Below are 21,102 nucleotides of genomic sequence, written 5' to 3'. Positions count from 1 at the left end.
TCTCTTCCAACCTGCACATTCTGTGATTCTGTGATTCTGTGACCCACCCTCCTGATGGGCACAGAGAGAGTGGGGGGATGTCAGAAGGATTAAATCAGATTTTGGAGTGTCTGTGTGGAGCTGAGGTTTCTTGGGCACAGGAACATTCCCAGCAGGGCTGAGGGCTCCTCACTTTCTGTGGGGTTGGAGGTGCCTGTCTCCCTCCTCTTCCACCCACCAGCCAAAATCCTGCCCAGGGCAGGGGCTGCTGCTGTGCTGGGCTTTGGGAACACCAGGAGCACCAGGAGGAATCAGAGCTCGTGTTCTTGGCTTCCTCAAGGAATGCAAGGAAAAGTGGTTCTTCTCAGGGAAGGATGGATTTGTGCTCAGTTATCAATCACTGCTCTTCCACAGAAACAGGATCCCAGGCCAAGCAGTTTGGAAATTCCCTCTGTTCTCCATGAGCTCCTGACACATCTGTTCTCTCCCTTCCCACCTCAGTTTCCTCCTGGTGATGGATTATTTCGGGATCAACATGGCCTCCCTCAACTCCTGCATCAACCCCGTGGCTCTGTACTTTGTCAGCCGGAAATTCAAGAACTGTTTCCAGGTAGGAACGATCCCTCCAGAGCTGCTGGCTGCAGTCACCAGGCCCAGAGCCCAAACTGACCTTATTCCTCATCCCAAAATTTCCCTGTTAGGTGCCTCTCTTCTGCAAATACACCAGAGCTCAGTGTCCTACTGGGGGCAGAGCAGGATTTAGGACAAGCCAAAATTTCCCTGTTATTTTAGAATGGGAACATCCCCACAAACCCTCAGAGCAGGGGCTGGGGCTGCTCCAAACTTTGAACCCAAGATGTTGGGAGATAATTTTCAGGAGTAGTGAAGCCCTGAGAAAGAAAGGGAAGGAGATTGGGATGGGATGGGATAATGGGATGGGATGGGGTGGGATGGGATTGGATGGGATAATAGGATGGGATAATGGGATGGGATGGGATGGGATAATGGGAGGGGACGGGATAATGGGATGGGATGGATGGGATGGATGGGATGGGATGGGATGGGATGGGGATGGGATGGGATGGGATGGATGGGATGGGATGGGATAGTGGGATGGGATGGGGTGGGATAATGGGATGGGATGGGGTGGGATGGGATGGATGGGATGGGATGGATGGGATGGGATGGGATGGGATGGGATGGGATAATGGGATGGGATGGGATGGGATGGGATGGGATGGGATGGATGGGATGGGATGGATGGGATGGATGGGATGGGATGGATGGGATGGGATGGATGGGATGGATGGGATGGGATGGGATGGGATGGGATAATGGGATAATGGGATAATGGGATAATGGGATAATGGGATAATGGGATAATGGGATGGGATAATGGGATGGGATGGGATGGGATGGATGGGATGGATGGGATGGGGATGGGATGGGATGGGATGGGATAATGGGATGGGATGGATGGGATGGATGGGATGGATGGGATGGGATAATGGGATGGGATGGGATGGGATGGGATGGGATAATGGGATGGGATGGGATGGGATGGATGGGATGGATGGGATGGGGATGGGATGGGATGGGATGGGATAATGGGATGGGATGGGATAATGGGATGGGATGGGATGGGATGGGATGGGATGGATGGGATGGATGGGATGGGGATGGGATGGGATGGGATGGGATAATGGGATGGGATGGATGGGATGGATGGGATGGATGGGATGGGATAATGGGATGGGATGGGAGTTGAGCCCAGCAAACCATCACCCATATTTTCTGTCCCCTAATAACGAGAACACACAATTACAAAAAAAGCCCCGAATTTCAGTATCCTCATTTCCCACCCTCACCATCCCTATCCTGGAAAACCTGCTCCCAGCAGAGCAAGGCTCAGCAATTCCCATCCTGGCGCTGCACAGACTCACCTGCTGACACAAATATGTGAATTTTCCCATATCCCACATGTGTCACCTTTGTGTCTCCCCAGTCCTGCCTGTGCTGCTGGTGCCAGAGGCCGGCCCTGAGCATCACCCCCACGGACGAGAAGGGCTCTGTTGGGAAGTGGAAAGCCACGGGGCAGGAGCTGGGGCTGGACAGGAGCAGCTCCCGCCTGAGCAACAAGTACAGCTCCTCCTAAAGCCCTGCCAGTGCCAGGGGCGAGGCACAAGGACAGCAGGACCCCTCCAATCCTCTCCCAGGCTCTTCCTGCCTGGGCCTCAATCAGCTTTGCCTTTGTGTCCTATCCCAGCTGGAAGGAGCTGGAGCTTTTCCCCAGCTCCAAACTCAGCCCCTGACCCCGGTGGTCGCCTCCAGGAGAGGGAAGGGGATTCACATCCTCACAGGATTTTTCATTTCCTCGCAGGAAAATCAAGGGACTTGTGGCTGTTTTGCCTCAGGGGGAAACGTGGGGAGAGCGTGGGATGGGAAAGAAAGTTGGGGTGGTCACTCTGAGATGGATGTGGGGTGAGGAGGAGAGAGAGAAAGTGACAATTCCCAGCTGGAAAAGCCAACCAAAGCTTGGATAAATCCCTGTGAGGGACACAGACGTCCTCGTGGTGATGTGGAGGTGGGAAAGGCACTGGAGAAGGTCCAATCTTGGTTGGAAGAGCCACTAGAACCAACTAAAATATGGGAAAGGGCTCTCATGATTTTTTTTATTGGCAATAATTCGTCCCCCAGGTTGATTTTCCAGCAATTTTCAAGGCCAGGTTGGACAGGGAGTGAACCCTCCCAACCCAAACCAGTCTGTGACTGCAATCCATGTGATTCCATGTGAATCCATGTGATTCCATGTGAAATTCTGGCCAAAAGTTTCACAAAAACGACATGAAAAAGTTGTATTTACCAGGTTTTTGATGATTTTTTTTGTTGTTGGTTTTCCCACGTGTCTCTTTTCCCCCTCTCTCTCTTTTCCTTTTTTCCCCTTTCTACCTTGTCATGGAAAAAAATAATGGAGAGAGGAAAAGGGGAGAAGAGATGAGACTTGCAATTAAAATATTTTCCAGGTGTTGGGGTGGATTTTTTTTAGCTTAATTTTCACTGAAATGTAAATGTTTTACAAATAAATCATAAAGAAAAATGGATTTCGAAGGAAAACAGAGACTGAGGAATATCAAGACCAGCCCATAAATTTCCCAATCTGTGTCCACATTCTATGACCTTCCATCCCTGTGCTGAGCAGGACACAGCCTCAGCTCTGCAGCATTTAAATTAATAAACTTTATTATTAAAAAAAAAAAAATACATTTTGCAGCAAAGTCATAAAAAAATAACAACGAAAAAAAAAAAGCTCATTCGGACACAGGGAATTCAACACACAGAAGTTACACATCCATTCCCAAAGGTTACTGCATCTCCTCCTCCTTCTGGGCCCTGAACTCCTTCACGCTCCTCTGAAATAAAAGCACAAATTGTCACCAAAGTGTCCCCTGGGGTGGCACAGAAACACCTCCCTGCTGTGCTGGGACTCCTCTGCCCAGAGCCTGGAAGGGCTGGGAGGCTCTGACAGAGCTCCAGGGGCTTCTGGAAGTGAGTGAGATTTATAGGCAGGAAAGGGAGCCTGTCCAAAAAAATTCACAGGTTTTTCTTGCTAAAGGTGTCTCCAATACAGGCCTCAGCCTCCCTCCCATGGATCAAGGGACAGAACTGACCCTGAGCCCTCCAGGAATAGTCCAAGGGACAGAACTGACCCTGAACTCCACAGGAATGGCCCAAGGGACAGAACTGACCCTGAACTCCACAGGAATGGCCCAAGGGACAGAACTGACCCTGAGATCCCCAGGAATGGCCCAGAACAGACCCTGAGCTCTCCAGGAAGGGGCAGAACTGACCCTGAGCTCCCCAGGAATGGCCCAAGGGACAGGACTGACCCTGAGAACCCCAGGGATGGGACAGAACTGACCCTGAGCTCCTCCCAAGGGGCAGAACTGACCCTGAGCTCCCCAGGAATGGGACACAACAGACCCTGAGCTCCCCAGGAATAGCCTGAGGGACAGAACTGACCCTGAGCTCCCCAGGGATGGGACAGAACTGCCCCTGAGCTCCCCAGGGATGTCTCACCTCAAAGGTGTTGAGCACGTGTTGGCAAACACCCATCAGGTCGTTCAGCCCTTTCCGGAATGGCTCCACAGCAGGAAGGGCCCCTTTGGGAAAAAAAATGGATTAGGGACATGGGAAGGGGCTTCCCAAGGGCACTTTTCACCTCCCCAGGGGTGTGCAGCCTCCCCAGAAACACAGCTCGGGGTGCCAGGTGCCTGGAGCCAGGGATGCTGCTTCCCACTGCAGCTGGAGCAGAATTTGGGAGGGAGAAAGGGCTTTTCTCTATTTAACAGCCTCCTGGGGGAAAATTCCATGAGAACAGGGCCCCAGACACTGAAGGACAGCCCCAGGCTCACCTCTGGTCTGGATCCTGAAGTTGATCTTGCTCTCTGAGGGGTGTGTGATGCAGTAGCCACAGAACTCCACGTCAGGGCTGCAGGAGGGCAGAGAGGAGAGGGATCAGTGAAACCCAGGCCAATCCATGGCAGATCCCAGGGGAGTCAGAGGCTCGGGGCACCCCAGGCCTGCTGGGGCTCTGGATGTTTCTAGAATGACTTAGGGGAGGGATGTGCTGAGGGGAAACTCCCTGTGTTCCCTCAGGGAAAACTCCCTGTGTTCCCTCACACCCATCTCTCTCTGAGCTGAGCTGGAGCTCTGCAGGGCAAAGACACATCTAGCACAACAATCAGAGCAGTGCCAGCTCTGCAGATCCAAACACAAGATCCTGGAGATGCTTGGAATTCTCCCTTTAACCAAACCTGCTGCTGCTCTGCTGGGTGGAAGAGGCTCAGTGGTCCAAGGCATTGGAAGAATTCCCAAAATGTTGTAGGGCCTCTTCCTCCTTTGGCCCCCAGGTTCTTTTGTGTTGTCACAGTGATTTTATCAGAGGGACCTTAAAGCTCATCCCATGGGCAGGGACACCTTCCACTATCCCAGGGTGTTCCAAACCCCATCCCAGCCTGGCCTGGGACACTTCCAAGACCCAGATACTCCTCCAGCAGCTCAGGAGGGACTGAAAGCTTTAGGCTGAGCTTAACTCGGATTCCTGGGCAGGGGAAGGTGTAGGGAAAGGCCCAGGAGAGGCTTTAAGGGCTGTTGGTGCTCTCAGGGTCCTGACACAGCCCGAGGAAAAGGAGGAGCAGAGGTGGGAGCAGGATCCCTGTCTGACACAAGGAAGGGTGTGCACAGAGCTGTTTGGGATCATTTCTCTCATCCCAGGATCAGGAGGGAGAAGCCCAGAGCAGGCCCCACTCACTTTTTCATGACCATGTAGCGCAGGGAGTTGCCCAGGGTGTGATCCTCGTCGTGCAGCACAAAGGTGACACAGCTCCCCTCTGTCCCGTCTGCCTGCACCTGCCACCGGGGGAAAGGAGCTGTAAAAACCCTCCTGAGGATCAGGGGGAGGATCAGCTCCCCTGCTCAGCTTCCCCATCCACCTGGACCTGCCACCAGTGGGGAAAGGAGCTGTAAACCCTCCTGAGGATCAGGGACACACCAAGGGGGAGGATCAGCTCCCCTGCTCAGCTTCCCAGAGTTTTTCCTCGGGGGAGCAGAGTCCGGGCCCTGCTCTGCCTCCTGTGAGGGAAAGAGTGGGGCCCTCTGATCCTGATCCCTGATCCCGATCCCTGATCCCGACCCCATCTCGATCCTGATCCGATCCCCATCCCAACCCCGACCCCGACCCCGACCCCGATCCCGATCCAGACCCGATCCAGACCCGACCCCAATCCAGATCTCCATCCCCATCCCCATCCCCATCCCCATCCTCATCCCGGTCCCCATCCCAGTCCCAGTCCCGATCCCGATCCCGATCCAGATCCCGATCCAGATCCCGATCCCGATCCCGACCCCAATCCCGACTCCGACCCCGATCCCGATCCCCGGCGGTCCCGGTGTCCCGTCACTCACGGTTTCCAGCGCTGTCCCGGTCCCTGTCCCGGTCCCCGGCCCGGCCATGGCGGTCCCGGCCCGCAGCTCCCGGCGGCCCCGCGCCCGGAAACGCGTCGGGCCGGGCCGGGCCGGGCGGGGCCGCAGCGGGGCCCGGGAGCGCCGGGGACACCGGGGGGCCTGCGGTGGGCCCGAGTGTGAGGGGTCCGGCCCGGGACAGGCCCGGGAGCGCCGGTGAGACCAGGGGGAACGGGGGGCTCGGGTGGGCTGGGCTGGGCTGGGCCGGGGATCCCAGTGTGAGGGGCCCGGCCGGGTACAGGCCCGGGAACGCCGGGGAGACCGGGGGGAACCGGGGGCTCGGGGGTTCGGTGTGAGGGGCCCGAGAGCGCCGGGGGGAACGGGGGGCTCGGGTGGGCTGGGCCGGGCCGGGCCGGGGATCCTAGTGTGAGGGGCCCGGCCGGGTACAGGCCCGGGAGGGACGGGGAGACCGGGGGGAACCGGGTGGGCCGGGGGTCCCGGTGTGAGGGGTCCGGCCGGGCACAGGCCCAGGCCCTGGAACGCCGGTGAGACCAGCGGGAACGGGGGGCTCGGGGGGAACGGGGGTCCCGGTGTGAGGGGCCGGCCGGGTACAGGCCCGGGAGGGACGGGGAGACTGCCAGGAACGGGGGGCCAGGGGTGGGCCGGGGGTCCCGGTGTGAGGGGCCCGGCCGGGCACAGGCCCGGGAGCGCCGGGGAGACCAGGGGGACGGGGAGGCTGTGGGGGGCTGTGGGGCCTGGTCTGGGCCGGGGGTTCGGGTGTTCGGGGTCCCGGTGTGAGGGGCCCGGCCCGGCACAGCCACAGCCACAGCCGAGAGGAGGCCGCGCTCCGCACCGCGAGCGGGGACACGGCGGGGTGACCGGGGGTTACCGGGGTGTCATTGGGGTGTTAAATGGGGTGTTACTGGGGTGTTACATGGGGTATTAATAGGGTGTTACTGGTGTATTAAAGAGGGTATTACTGGGGTGTTATTGGTGTGTTAAATGGGGTCCTAATGGTGTGTTACATGGGGTGTTATTGGTGTGTTAAATGGGATATTACTGGTGTGTTAAATGGGGTATTACTGGTGTGTTCAATGAGGTATTATTGGGGTGTTATTGGTGTGTTAAATGGGATATTAATACGGTGTTACTGGGGTGTCACTGGGATATTGTTGCTGTGTTACTGGGCTGTTACTGGTGTATCAAATGGGGTATTACTGGGGTATTATTGGTGTGTTAAATAGGGTGTTACTGGGGTGTTAAATGGGGTATTATTGCTGTATTACTGGGCTGTTACTGGTGTGTTATTGCTGTGTACTGGTGTGTTACTAGCATGTTACTGGCCTGGTACTGGGGGTATTACCAGCATGTTATTGGGATGTTGTTAGTGTGTTACTGGGGTATTATTGAGGTGTTACTGGGGTATTGTTATTATGTTACTGAAGTGTGATTAGTGTGGTCCTGGCCTGTTACTGGGGGATGTTATTGGGGTATTACTGGGGTAATATTAATATTATTGGTGTTACTGGGGCATTATTACTGTGTTACTGGTGTTCCTGGGAGTGGACACTGTCACAGATGTAGCACTGCGTGGCTTAATTAGCTAATGAATTAATGACAGGTGTACTGGCAGGGGCTGTGGGAGGCTCCCAGGGAACAGTGACAGGATGTAGCTGTGCCAGGGAGCTTTAGGTGGATATGGGGAACATCCTGACCTGGAAAGGGCTGTGGAGGGGATTAAAAGCCAGAATGTGGCACTTGGGAATGTGAATTTGGGTAGTGGTTGTGCCCAGTGGTCTTGGAGGGCTTTTCCACCCTAAACAATTCCCTGATCCCTTTCTTTGGGCTGCATGTATTCTCTTTTTAAATATATACTTACTCACTGTTGTGTTGTACCCTGCAGTGCTGCTCCCAGGAAAGGTGCTGGGGCTGGAATTCATTGATTTATTGATTGATTGATTTCCTTGCTGATCTGTTCCCGTAGTGATGCACTGAACTAAACTCTGTGTGCAGAAGGGAAGCTGAAATTGGGATAATCTGGAGCACAAACATCACAAATTCTCAGGCTCCAAACGAGCAGGGGTTTCGCGGTGGAATGTTCTGTAATGAAATAATGATTTTTTCCAGCTGCCCAGCAGAGGGTTAGAGGGAAGCCTGGGCTGTTTTCTGCTGAGCTCACCCTGCTCTAACGATCTCTTTTGTTTTCTGTGCAACTCCCTGTGTTGCAACACCTCCCCTTGTTCCGTGGTGCCCTTTGCTTTCTGTAAGAGAAAGATTTCTGGAAGTGCAGGCAGGGACCTTCTGTGGCTCACTGACATTGAGCTGGGGCCAGAAGAGTTGCTGGAAAACAGCAAATCTTTAAATCAGGAGTTTTAAACATCCTGCTGGAGGCTGAGCTTGTGTTTCTGATGTTCCTTGAGAGGTTTTTCTTGTGCCTTTTTTTCCCGTGCCTTGTATTGGGATGGAATTAATCCCCGTGAGGGTGGGAAGGAATTAATCCCCGTGAGGGTGGGAAGGAATTAATCCCCGTGAGGGTGGGAAGGCTGTGGCTGCCCCTGGATCCCTGGAATGTCCAAGGCCAGGCTGGACATTGAATTTGTGGACATTGGGACAGTGGGAAGTGTCCCTGGACATGGCAGGGGTGACACTGGATGGGCTTTGAGGTCCCTCCCAACCAAAACCCTTCTGTGTTTTTAGGATTTTTCAGTTAAACCCCCACAGGGATCTCAGACAGCAGCAATGTCTTTTTTGGCAGGTTTGATCTTGGCTGTTTCCAGCTGTGTCATATTGCGAGTTTATAGATGGGAAAAAAGCTCTGCAGAGGGGTTGGTTTAAAGGGATTTCATTCCTGGCTCCTGTAAGGGCTGAGGAAGGAGGTTCTGTAGCAGTTTAACAGATTTGTGTCACTAACAGGAGTAACCCAGGGCTGGCACGGGGCTGCTCAGGGGGAAAAATGCTCCTTGTTAATCTCTTTTATTTCATTTAATACGTTCTGCTCTGAGCTGGGGCTGGTGTTACTGCAGAGCACGGGGCAGGAATTTGAGGGATCAGGGCTGTGAACTTGGGGAGTTGAGGACTGAATTTGGGGTGTCAAGACTGTGATTTGGGGAGTTGAGGACTGAATTTGGGGGGTCAGGACTGAATTTGGGGAGTTGAGGACTGAATTTGGGGGGTCAGGGCTGTGAACTTGGGGAGTTGAGGCTTCAATTTGGGGAGTCAGGGCTGTGAATTGGGGAGTGAGGACTGAATTTGGGCAGTCAGGGTTGTGAACTCGGGGAGTTGAGGCCTCAATTTGGGGAGTGAGGACTGAACTTGGGGAGTCAGGACTGAATTTGGGGAGTTGAGGCTTCAATTTGGGCAGTCAGGACTGTGAACTCGGGGAGTTGAAGCCTCAATTTGGGGAGTCAGGACTGTGAACTTGGGGAGTTCAGGACTGTGAATTTGGGGAGTTGAGGACTGAATTTGGGGAGTCAGGACTGAATTTGGGGAGCCAGGACTGTGAACTGGGGGAGTTGAGGACTGAATTTGGGGAATCAGGACTGTGAACTTGGGGAGTTCAGGACTGAATTTGGGAGTCAGGACTGAATTTGGGGAGCCAGGACTGAACTGGGGAGTTGAGGCTTCAATTTGGGGGGTCAGGGCTGTGAACTTGGGGAGCTGAGGACTGAATTTGGGGAGCCAGGACTGAACTGGGGAGTTGAGGACTGAATTTGGGTGAATTTAGGGAGTCAGGACTGTGAACTGGGGAGTTGAGGCCTCAATTTGGGGAGTCAGGACTGTGAACTCGGGGAGATGAGGACTAAATCAGGGGAGATGAAGACTGTAAATCCAGGGAGGTGAGAGCCATGGACTCAGGGAATTGAGGAGTGTGGGATCCCACATCACCCCACTGCTACTGCTGTGTCCACCAATATCCCATATTAAAAGAACAAAGATATTTAGAAATTGCCTAAACCACTTTACCATCCTCACTTTGGGGCTGCATTTGTTCTGGGGTGTCTGTGTGTGTTTGGGCTCTGCACCCTGAGTTCCAGCTGGTCGTGGCAGGTGTGTTTTCTGGTACAGAAAACTCCTGGGTGAGTGCAAGAGCTGGACACTCTCCTGATTGCTCCAGAGTGGTTTTTCTCATTCCAGGCTGTGCCCTGGTGTTGCTCCACGGGCCTGGAGCAGCCCTGACCTGGCCAAAACCTCTGTGGCTCTGGAGAGGGTGCACTGAATTCCCTGGGCTTAGTCACAATATTATTGACAGGAGCATTTCAGCCTGAAAACGAGCCAAAGGGGAGATTACTCAGAGTTAAAACATAAAGGAATAAGCAATTCCTTGGGAGCTTCCTGCAGGAGCCAGATCCTCCACCTGAAGAGCAGCCAAGGCAAGAAACCAGACCCAAAATGAGTTTATGAGGATGAAAGAAAAACTAAACCTTGGATAAGTCACATTAAGTGCTGCTCACAGCAGAGGGAAGGGCAACCCCAAGAGCCAGAGCAGCTGTGGCTGCCCCTGGATCCCTGGAACAGAGCAGGTAATAAGTAGGGCCTAAGTGTGAAACAAAAAATGAGATTTTTTTTTGGTTTTGCAGAGTCCAAAGTTGTCCTAAGTCCTTCCTAAGCAGCAAAGAGGCTTATGGATGTGCAGGGTGAGCAGGGCAGCTGTCCCAGCTGGGTGTGACATGTGTTAGATCTGGCTCTGGCCAGAGATTAATGTGCTGATGCTTGAGCTGATTACCAGTGTCCCTTTCTGTGGCAGCTCTGGAGACTTGGGGAATCCCACAATGGTTTGGGTTGGAAAGGAGCTTAAAGCTCATCCAGTTCCAACTCCCAGCACCTTCTGCTCTCCCAGGTGGCTCCAAACCCCATCCAGCCTGGCCTTGGACACTTCCAGGGGCACAACCTGAGCTTTGTCACCCTCACAGGGCACAGAAGTGACAAAAAACCCCCTTTTTTTTCTGGAGGGTTTTGTGTCATCATGCACAGAACCTAAAAAAAAGGGGAAATGAGAGAGAACTTTGTGGTCGTGGTGTGTTGGCTGAGCCTTGGGCCTTGAGCCTGGGGACAGTGTGGAGGTCCCTGAGCCAGGGGACAGTGAGCAGGTCCCTGTGCCAGGGGACACTGTGCAGGTCCCTGTGCCAGGGGACAGTGTGCAGGTCCCTGTGCCAGGGGACAGTGTGCAGGTCCCTGAGCCTGGGGACAGTGTGGAGGTCCCTGTGCCTGGGGACAGTGAGCAGGTCCCTGTGCCTGGGGACACTGTGCAGGTCCCTGTGCCAGGGGACAGTGTGGAGGTCCCTGTGCCTGGGGACAGTGTGGAGGTCCCTGTGCCTGGGGACAGTGAGCAGGTCCCTGTGCCTGGGGACAGTGTGGAGGTCCCTGAGCCTGGGGACAGTGTGGAGGTCCCTGTGCCAGGGGACAGTGAGCAGGTCCCTGTGCCTGGGGACACTGTGCAGGTCCCTGTGCCAGGGGACAGTGTGGAGGTCCCTGTGCCTGGGGACAGTGTGCAGGTCCCTGTGCCTGGGGACAGTGTGGAGGTCCCTGTGCCTGGGGACAGTGTGCAGGTCCCTGTGCCTGGGGACAGTGTGGAGGTCCCTGTGCCTGGGGACAGTGTGCAGGTCCCTGTGCCAGGGGACAGTGTGCAGGTCCCTGTGCCAGGGGACAGTGTGGAGGTCCCTGTGCCTGGGGACACTGTGCAGGTCCCTTTGTCAGGGGACAGTGTGCAGGTCCCTGAGCCAGGGGACAGTGTGGAGGTCCCTGTGCCTGGGGACAGTGAGCAGGTCCCTGTGCCTGGGGACAGTGAGCAGGTCCCTTTGTCAGGGGACAGTGAGGAGGTCCCTGTGCCTGGGGACAGTGTGCAGGTCCCTGTGCCAGGGGACAGTGAGGAGGTCCCTGAGCCTGGGGACAGTGTGGACGTCCCTGTGCCTGGCGACACTGCAGGTCCCCAAGCCTGGGGACATCATGCAGGTCCCTGTGTCCCCAAAGCCAGCCCCTGGTGACCCCAGCGTTGTCCCCAAGCAGGAGAGCAGCCATGGCCATCCTGTTTGCCGTCGTGGCCAGGGGCACCACCATCCTGGCCAAACACGCCTGGTGCGGAGGGAACTTCCTGGAGGTGACCGAGCAGATCCTGGCCAAGATCCCCTCTGAGAACAACAAACTGACCTATTCCCATGGCAAGTGAGTAACCCCTCTCCTTGGGTCTGGGGGGCTTGTGGAGGTGCATGAGGACAGGAAGAAATTGGGTGTATTTGGGTTTTTTATTCTGTGATTCTGCAATTTTTTCCCGTCCAAATTCCCGTTTGATGGAACCTTCCACCAGCTCAGTAGCTGCTTCTGTCTCCCAGCCTCACTTCCCTGGAGATTTACCTGGGACATGTTTATCTCTCCCAGCTCTGTGGAATAACTGGGATTTTCTCTTGCCATCCCCCAAAGGCCCCACAGGCAGCAATGGCTTCTGGAGAATGAAATTCTGGAAATAACATTTTGTTTTTTCCTTTCACTTCCCTGCAGTTACCTGTTCCATTACATCTGCCAGGACAGGATCATTTACCTGTGCATCACAGACGATGTGAGTATTGGGGCCCTGGGAAATTTGGGGATTTTGGGGTTTCCATACAGCAGTTACATTAGTGAGGGCTGTTCTGGGGTGCCTTTTCTCCCCCTGTAACCTCCTGTTACAGCTTTGGAGCTCAGATCAGAGTTTTGGGATGGTTTGGGTTGGGAGTGACCTTCAAAATCAGAGCTGTGGGGTGGTTTGGGTGGGAGTGACCTTCAAAATCAGAGTTGTGGGGTGGTTTGGGTGGGAGTGACCTTCAAAATCAGAGCTGTGGGGTGGTTTGGGTTGGGAGTGACCTTCAAAATCAGAGCTGTGGGGTGGTTTGGGTGGGAGTGACCTTCAAAATCAGAGTTGTGGGGTGGTTTGGGTGGGAGTGACCTTCAAAATCAGAGCTGTGGGGTGGTTTGGGTTGGGAGTGACCTTCAAAATCAGAGCTGTGGGGTGGTTTGGGTGGGGAGTGACCTTCAAAATCAGAGTTGTGGGGTGGTTTGGGTGGGAGTGACCTTCAAAATCAACCCCTGCCATGGAGGGACCTCCCAGTCCTGCGGATCGCGAGTTTTGGGGTGAAGTTCTTGCTGTGCCCAGTGCAGTGGGTTGGTGGTGCAGAGACAATTCCAGCTGCCAGTGGAGTTTGCCTGATGCTCCTGAATCCTGCAATTCTACCAAAGGAAATCCTCCTTCAGTGCAGGAGTGGGGCTGTCCCAGCCCTGGCTGGAGCTGGGGGAATCCTTGACTGGAGCTGTCCCAGCCCTGGCTGTGTCCCCATGTCACATCCAGCCAGGCCAGTCCTCTCTGGGCTCTGCAGCCCCCCCAGCCCTGTCAGGCTGTCATTACCACCATCCCCTGCCCTGTTTTCCCAGGATTTTGAGCGTTCCAGAGCCTTCACCTTCCTGAACGAGATCAAGAAGCGTTTCCAGACCACGTACGGCTCGCGGGCGCAGACAGCGCTGCCCTACGCCATGAACAGCGAGTTCTCCTCCGTGCTGGCTGCACAGCTGGTGAGCCCCAGGCCTCCCCACGGCCCCAGGGATCCTCCCTGAGTGGAATTTTGGGGGGTTTGAGGTGTCCCTTGGGTTAAAGATAAGGTGTTGTGGGAATGGTGGCTTTAGCGCTGTCCCCACCGTGACTGGACACAATTAAAGGAATAAAATAGGGATTTATTAAAAGGCCTTCAAAGGATACACTTTAGGCAGTACAAGAGCCCAGCCAAAGCTACACACAAGATACACCAGAGTTTTCACACTTTTATAAGTTTTTAGTCCATTTCTATATTGGGGTTAATTGTTCAATTCCAGCTTCAGGTTGTGCAGTCCCGTCCTCCCAGTTTGCTCTCCTCAATCCACTGTTGTTGATATTTTTTGGGCCTGAAGCTGCCAACAGTGTCCTTGGTTCTGGGGCTGGGAAAGGATTGTTTTGTCTGACTGAGCTGTGGGGAGAACTGGCTGACACTTTGTGTGAAATTCAGTTACACACTAAGGCAGTGCAGAGTCTGAAAAAGATGAAAGTTAAAAAACTTAGGACATCACCCACCCCGTGGTGGGGCTGTGCCTGTGGGGTGGGAGCTCTCAGGGCTCAGGGAGACTCTTTAGCACTGAGGTTTGGGGCTGTGCAGGTGCTTTGGAGCAGGGAGTTCATTCCAGGAGCTGCTCTTGGCTTCCACAGCAGGGGGAGAGCCAAGGAACAGCAATGCCAGTGCATAATAAATGGGATTAATTCCTGTGAGGGAGGAAGGAGTTTTTCCTCTCCACCAGGGACTGAAACTGCTCAAAGTGCAGAGTCATCACTTTATAAGCTGAATAAGCTGGAATTGCCTTATCAGGAAAGCCAGGCTGTCTTTGGAGCCATGGGGCTGATATTCCTCTACAATCCCAAGGTTTTCCATCTCCCTTAGGCCAGGAGGAGCTTTCCCACATTGCTGGGCTGAGCTGAGGGGAGCTCAGGGCTGACATTCCCCGGGCTGCAGGAGCAGGGATGTTCTCCAGGACCAGTAAAACCAGTGCCCAGTCTGAAACCTGCTGGGATCTCCCCCTGAGGAGAAGGTGGAGGAGCTGCTGTGACTGCCCAGGTGGGGGGTGGCAGTGTCAGCCTCTGGCTCCCTGTGCTGGCAGAGATTGAACTCTAAACCGGAAGAAAATCAAGATTTAAGCAGCCACGTGGGTGGTTATGGAGCAGAGCTGTCCTGATGCAAACAGGGATTTAAAATCCATGCAGGAATAGCAGAGTTCCCTGGGAAACAGTTCCCTGGTGCTGACTGGGCTTTCTGCAAACACTCAGGCTCATTTAACCTGATTTAAAGGAGTTGGTTTGTGCTGTTCTCACCCACACCAAGCTGTGCAGCCACCAAAGGATCCCCAAACTGGGGGGAACAGTCTGAGAGAAATCCCTGTCACTTTATGAAGGGAATAGAGGGGGAGGGATGGCAGGAATGGTGCTCAGGACAACAGCCCAGAGGGGCTGGCAGCAGCAGAGCTGTCACTGAGGGCTCAGCTGTGCCCAGGAGGTGACAGGGGACATCCTTGGGGACATGGACACTGCTCCATTCCTTTGGGGACAGCACTCAAACTGCCCACCCTCAACATTCCCAAACTGTTGGCTTCTTGAGGCTCCTGTTTTCACTGAATCCTGGTTTTTTTTGAGTTTTTCCCTGCCTGTTCTGTTGCAGAAATACCACTCTGAGAGCAAAGGCCCAGACCAGGTGGCAGAGACACAAGCCCAGATCGATGAACTCAAAGGGATCATGGTCCGGAATATCGGTACTTCCTCCCCTGGGAAATCTCCCTGCAGCTCCTCTCGTTTTGGGGTTTGGGTTTTGCCAGGTCTGACCATTCAAAATAGAGGCTGAGATGTGGAATTGTCCAGAATTCAGTCCCAAAATGCAGCCTGTGTGATGTGAGGCTGTTCCCCAAATCCTTGGTTAACCCAGGGAGGCTGGGAGGAGTGAGATGTGGAATTGCTCAGAATTCAATCCCAAAATGCAGCCTGTGTGATGTGGGGTTGTTCCTCAAGTCCCTGGTTAGCCCAGGAAGGCTGGAAGGGGTGAGGTGTGAAATTGTCCAGAATTCAGCCCCAAAATGCAGTCTGTGTGGTGGTGAGGCTTGTTCCCTAAATCCCAGGGAGGCTGGAAGGGGTCAGATGTGGAATTGTCCAGAGTTCAATCCCAAAATTCAGCCTGTGTGATGTGGGGCTGTTCCCTAAATCCCTGGTTAGCCCAGAGAGGCTGGAAGGAGTGAGAGGTGGAATTGTCCAGAATTCAATCCCAAAATCCAGCCTGTGTGATGTGGGGCTTGTTCCCTAAATCCCAGGACGGCTGGAAGGGGTGAGGTGTGGAATTATCCAGAATTCAGTCCCAAAATTCAGCCTGTGTGATGTGGGGCTGTTCCCCAAATCCCTGGTTAGCCCAGGAGGGCTGGAAGCTGCAGCCAGGAGCTCGTGGCTTGGGTTTGGGTGTTGGGAGCAGCTTTTTTTTTTTTGCCTTGGGATTTCACCTTCAGAGCTGGATTGTTGGAGTCCAGGACTGGATTTTTTTGTTTTTCTCCAGACCTTGTGGCACAAAGAGGAGAGAAGCTGGAGCTGCTGATTGATAAAACAGAGAATCTCGTGGATTCGGTGAGTCTGGGGAAATCCTGGGAGTGGGGAGGTTTGTTATTGTGTTACTGATCTGGGAGCAGGGAGGTGGGGACAGCACCTGGAGACACTCACAGGGACACAGAAAAATCCAAACCTGCAGGGAATCCTTCCCCTCCTTCAAGCTGCATCCCAGTTTGGGAAAAATCCAGTTTCCCCCTGTGCCACAGCCAAGGTGACATCCCTGTCCTCATCCCCTGTGCCCAAAACCCTCTCATTGTCTGCAGGGTTAGGAGAGATAAAAATCACAATTTACACTTCCCTGGCAGCCTGGGCTGAAGGCAGCTGGGTGCAAATAAACTGGAAAATGTGCATCTGTGGAGCTGTTCTGATACCAGCAGGGGAAGTGTGGTTGATTTTAAATTAAAAAAGCTGAGTTGTTGCATCTAAATGATCCTTAAAGACTCTGGAGCTTCTTGGAGTGTTTCTGAGGAAGCAAAGACTAAAAAAAAAAAAAGCCCAAATTAATGTAATTATAAAGCACAGTTATCTAGCAAAGTGCTGTGCACTCTGGAAGCTTTTTTGTCTTTCCTTTGGGAATCCCTGGCCCTGGCTCAGCATCCTGGGCTTGGTGCCCAATTCCTGTGGCATCCAGTCCTCGGGCTGGGAGAGTGCCAGGAGCTCCTGTGTGGGGATCCAAACATCCCTGGGCTGTCCCAAAACCCTCCTGCTTTGGAGGGGCAGCAGAGATTCCTGGAGCTGAATCCAGCAGGGAAAAGTCCTGGAGCTTCCAGGTGTTCAAACCTTCCCCTGTCCTCAGGTAAAGCTTTAGGGAAAGGGAAATTAAGGGAAATTCCTTCAGCAGCTGGGCTGAGCTCATGGGAGGACTTGTCCCAGGGAGTGCTGGCTTTTGGAGAGCTCAGGACAATGAAGGGATGGAATATCCTTCAGTGGGAATGTCCCACAGCCCTGGAGATCCAGGGCTGGCATTCCCCACCTTGGGAATGCACACCAGGGATGTGCAGCCCCACGGAGGGTGATTTTTAGGGAAATCTCCACTGCCCCGTGGAATGAGCTGCTGGAATATCTGCACTGACCCAGCCTGGGGGTGTTTGGGGTCTGTTGGTGCCCAAACCCCATTTGGAATGTGTGGAATTGTGGGGTACAGAGAGGACACTTGGGATGGGACAACCAAAAGCTTTTCCTAACAGGGTGCCCAGAGCAGCTGGGGCTGCCCCTGGATCCCTGGGATGGACATTGGGGCTTGGAGCAGCCTGGGACAGTGGGAGGTGTCCCTGCCAGGGCAGGGGTGGCACTGGATGGGCTTTAGGTCCCTTCCAACCCAACCCATCCCGGGATTTTCCTTGTTTTCCCTTGCAGTCAGTCACTTTCAAAACCACCAGCAGGAACCTTGCCCGAGCCATGTGTATGAAGAACCTCAAGCTCACCATCGTCATCATCGTCGTGTCTATTGTGAGTGTGGAGCCTGGAGCTGCTGTGCCAGGCTGGAAACACCCAGAAACACCCAGGAACACCCAGGAACACCCTGTGGCTGTCCTGGCTCTGTGTGTGCCCAGCTCTGCCTGGGAGGGCACAACCAGAGTCTCCTCAGGGGTTTGTGTGAGGAGAGGGTGAAGGGCCTGGACAATCAGGGAGTGGCTTAGAAGGCTCAGGGGGGATTTTGTGGCTCTACAAGGACCTGGAAGGAGGTTGTGGTGAGGTGGGGATTGGCCTCTTCTCACAGTTGAGTGGGAAATGGGCTCAGGTTGGATTAGGAAAACTTCCTTCCCTGATGGAGCCCAGGGTAGTGCTGGGGGCACCATGGAGGTTTTCAGGAAATGAGGGGATGTGGCACTTTGTGACATGGTTCAGTGGAGGGATTTGATGATCATGGGTGTCTTTTCCAACCTTTGTGACCCTCTGAGAGGAGATGGGAGCACCGTGTCCAGGAGCTGCCCCTGCTTCCCCAGGAGCAGCTGAGGTGTCCTGCTTGAGCTGGGGTGGCTTTTTAGCCCTCAGTCCTGGTGGGGTCTCGTTCTGTGACTCTGAAGTGGCATTTTTTGGTGTGACAGTTCCCCTAAGGGAACTGTGGATGGACTCTAAGGACTGTGCATGGAGCAGCTGCAGGGTCAGGGTGGGAAGCACTTTGTCACCTCCATGGAGACAGTGCTCAGCTGCAGGGCTGTGGAGGGACAGCAGAGTGTTGTTAGACAGATCCTTCAAGGTTTTCACCATCTGGGGTCCCAGGTGTGTGCTGTGGCAGTCAGTGAGTGCTGTGAATCCCTCATTCCCTGTGCCATTCCCTGTTCCCTGCCCAGGTGATCCTGTACATCATCCTGTCGGCCGTGTGCGGCGGGCTGGCCTGGCCCAGCTGTGTGCAGAAGTAACTGGAGCTGGAGCTGCTCTCCAGGAGATGAGGCAGAGCGTGAAGAAGGAACCTCCAGAGTGACTCCTGCCCGTCACCACTGCCACCCTCCATCTCCCTTCCCTGCAGGACTCGCGATGTTTTGCCTTACCCAGACAGACCCAGCTGGTCACTCCTCCCGCAGTGTGACCTGAGAGTGGGCTGGGTGAATTACTTGAAAGGATTTTTTTGTGTTCCTTTTGCTGTCCCCTGTGCCACCCCTCCAGAGAGGGCTCTGTGCATGCTGGCCCCGTGTCCCTGTGGCTTCCCCTGGGTGGGGACAGCAGTGGATGGAGCTGTCCCCTCCTGGGGTGGGGCTGTCCCCTCCTGGGGTGGAGCTGTCCCCTCCTGGGGTGGAGCTGTCCCCTCCTGGGGTGGGGCTGTCCCCTCCTGGGGTGGAGCTGTCCCCTCCTGGGGTGGAGCTGTCCCACACTGGAGGTTCAGGGTGAGGGGACAGGTGGGTTTGGGTTCCCACAGCACCTCCCCTGCACATCTGGCCACAGCTGGTGGCCCCCAGTGCTGCCCCACAGGGAGGGCACGGTGTCACCCTGGAGGTCTGGGCTTTGTGCAGGGGCTGCTGCTGGGGACATCTCCCTGTTCCCTGTTCCTGCAGAGACCCTGCAGGGTCACTGTGACCTCCTGTGGGGTCACCTCAGCGAGTGCAATGGCTGCCTCTTCATCCTCATCCTTACTTCTTCCTCATCTCCCCCCGGGCTGGTGGCTGAACGGGCACAGCAAAGGGGATGATGGTTCACACACGGTTCAGGATCTGCTTTCTCACAGATGATTTCTCCTGCTCTTCTTTTGGAGGGTGGACTGCAATGAAAATATAATTCTGGCACTGGCTCTGGTGAAATTTGGGGCCAATCTGGCTTTTGCTGAGGTGTCAGGGAGCTGCTGCTTGTGCTTCTCCTGGAGGGTGTGCACTGGAACTGGAGGACAGAGAAGGGCTGGAGTTGGTGACTGAGGGAGGAAGGCTCTGCCAGAGGATGAAGGTTCTCCTCTGGGAGGATTTCAAACCAAACCCAAGGCTGGTAACCAAATGCAGGCTCAGGGGAGCTGTTTCTGTGGCAGCTGCACATCTCCATCCCCAGCCAGGCCTGGAGCTGCTGAGGCTGGGCAGGGGCTGGGGGCACTTCTGTCCTGGAGCTGGTGGGCTCCTTCCCAGGGGAAAAATGGAAACACCCTTCAGGAGGGAAGGAAAATGCTTTTGGCCCAGGAGGGATGGAAGGGGAGGCTTCTTTTGGTGCCTGAGCTGGTGCCACGATGTCCTGGTGACACTGGCGGGGTGGGGACGTGGCTCTGCTGCTCCTTCCCGTGTGCACTGACCATGGAACTTCCCAGCAGGGCCCAGAGTTCTCCCAGAAACAGCAGCTCCTTTGGATTTGTCTTCTGCTGGGCTGAAGTTTGACCAAGGGTGAAGAATCTTGATATCCACAAAGTGCCAGTGGCCACTGGCACCTGTTTCTCTTTCTGTTCTGAATGTAAAGCTTGGAGCCCCCTCCCAGCAGCTCCTGCAGCCCCAGGTCCAGTTGTGCATGTTTTAGGGATTGTGCTGTTACCATCTTCATTTGGATCATTTCTTGTCTTATGTACAAATAATTTTTAAAGAAGATCTTTTCCTTTCCTTCTCAAGGATGCACTGAGGCATTAGTGTAAAAAAAAACAAACATGACCTTGATTTCAATAAAATTCCTGTACAGAAAGCAGAGTTGTGGAGTTTTGTGGAAAACTTACCTTGGGAATGATCCATCAGGCTCAAGGTTTGGGATGAGGGAGTTGGATTTCCTCTTGGACTTAGAGAAACTGTTGGAGTTGCTGATTATTATCTCAGTTTGAGGCAAAGCTGCATTTTAATGGTGTGAGCCAGGCTTGGGATGATAGAGAATATTGGGGGCTGAAGGGAGATCACTCAGTGTGAGAACAGCTCAGAAAAATGAAAGGATAAAATTAACTGAACAGCTCCTGAGTGTGATCCAGGTCTGCATCTCCACAGCCAGGCTGGGAAAAATGGAAACAATTTCACCTGAGAGGGTTTAACTGGGATGTGACTTTTAACAGGTAACATCTGACTCCTTCAGGAAGTTTCTGTCCTTTACCTACAGTTCAATGTCCATGAAAGAGCAGCAGCTCCTGCCTCAGGTGGGCAGAGAAAGGCAGTGCTGGAAAATCCCCTCTGGAATACAGGGCACAGGAAAGGCACCAGGAGAACGCTCCAGTAACAGAGAAATGAGATGGTGCTGCTCTTTTACCTTTCAGTGCTTTGGGGAGATCAGTGTGAGCAGAGAATAATGTTCTGTGTGAGGGGAATAAACAGGGCAGTGCTGGGTTTAACACTGAGCTTTATCAAGGTGGGAAAAGCCTCTCGAAACTAATTTTTTTCATCTGGGGAGGGGAGAAGGTGATGGACAAAGGAGCAGCTCCAGCTGAGCCTCCTGAGCCCCTTCTCTGCCCTGTGGGAGCTGCTGGTGCCAGCCTGGCCTGGGGGTGGCACAGAACACCCTGGGCCCCTCTCAGCTCTGCCTCACAAGTGTCTCTTCCCCTTTCCCTGGGCCACGAGTGATCTCTGCAGTGCAGGGACTTCCCCTGAGCTGCTTCCGGGCCTTGGTGCTGCTCAGGCCACGTCAGGATGGCTCAGAAATGGCAAATGGTGACA

At 54.3% G+C, this 21,102-nt stretch overlaps 3 protein-coding genes across 6 annotated transcripts in view; 2 read left to right on the top strand and 1 right to left on the bottom strand.

Annotated features, from left to right (window-relative positions):
- The window catches only part of LOC310917755 (endothelin receptor type B-like), a 372,101-nt gene that overhangs the window by 6,891 nt on the left and 344,108 nt on the right, over positions 1–21,102 (top strand). For 2 of the 3 annotated variants that reach the window (XR_014591480.1, XR_014591481.1), the window contains exons 7-8: positions 481–589; positions 1,985–2,705. Coding sequence is in view for 1 of the 3 variants with exons in the window: in XM_083876267.1 (XP_083732393.1) it covers positions 481–589; positions 1,985–2,134 (259 nt within the window). In the remaining 2 variants the exon portion in view is untranslated. Of the gene's footprint in view, positions 1–480; positions 590–1,984; positions 2,724–21,102 lie in introns of those variants that run through there. The other variant, XM_083876267.1, reaches the window with a different exon arrangement.
- LOC310917759 (DNA-directed RNA polymerases I and III subunit RPAC2-like) lies at positions 2,736–6,018 on the bottom strand. The gene is made up of 5 exons (XM_083876272.1): positions 5,944–6,018; positions 5,291–5,388; positions 4,392–4,468; positions 4,057–4,139; positions 2,736–3,389 (listed from the first exon to the last, which is right to left on the bottom strand). Exons 1-5 carry the CDS (start codon positions 5,989–5,991, stop codon positions 3,342–3,344), a joined length of 354 nt encoding a protein of 117 aa, XP_083732398.1. The 5' UTR covers positions 5,992–6,018; the 3' UTR covers positions 2,736–3,341.
- VAMP7 (vesicle associated membrane protein 7) lies at positions 6,058–20,157 on the top strand. 2 transcript variants are annotated; one of them, XM_083876479.1, is made up of 8 exons: positions 6,058–6,156; positions 11,944–12,099; positions 12,433–12,490; positions 13,339–13,476; positions 15,141–15,231; positions 16,017–16,084; positions 17,423–17,515; positions 18,361–20,157. In XM_083876479.1, the coding sequence occupies exons 2-8, from the start codon at positions 11,954–11,956 to the stop codon at positions 18,427–18,429; spliced, it is 663 nt and encodes a 220-aa protein (XP_083732605.1). In that variant the 5' UTR covers positions 6,058–6,156; positions 11,944–11,953; the 3' UTR covers positions 18,430–20,157. The 2 variants fall into 2 exon arrangements, with proteins under 2 accessions (XP_083732605.1, XP_083732606.1); XM_083876480.1 differs by having other exon boundaries at positions 6,060–6,156; positions 11,941–12,099.

The sequence above is a fragment of the Zosterops lateralis genome (assembly GCF_965231275.1).
Source record: "Zosterops lateralis genome assembly, chromosome: 21".
NCBI classification, from domain to species: Eukaryota; Metazoa; Chordata; class Aves; order Passeriformes; family Zosteropidae; genus Zosterops; species Zosterops lateralis.
Note: the sequence above shows the minus strand (reverse complement) of the source record. Positions and strands in the feature narration are given on the sequence as shown.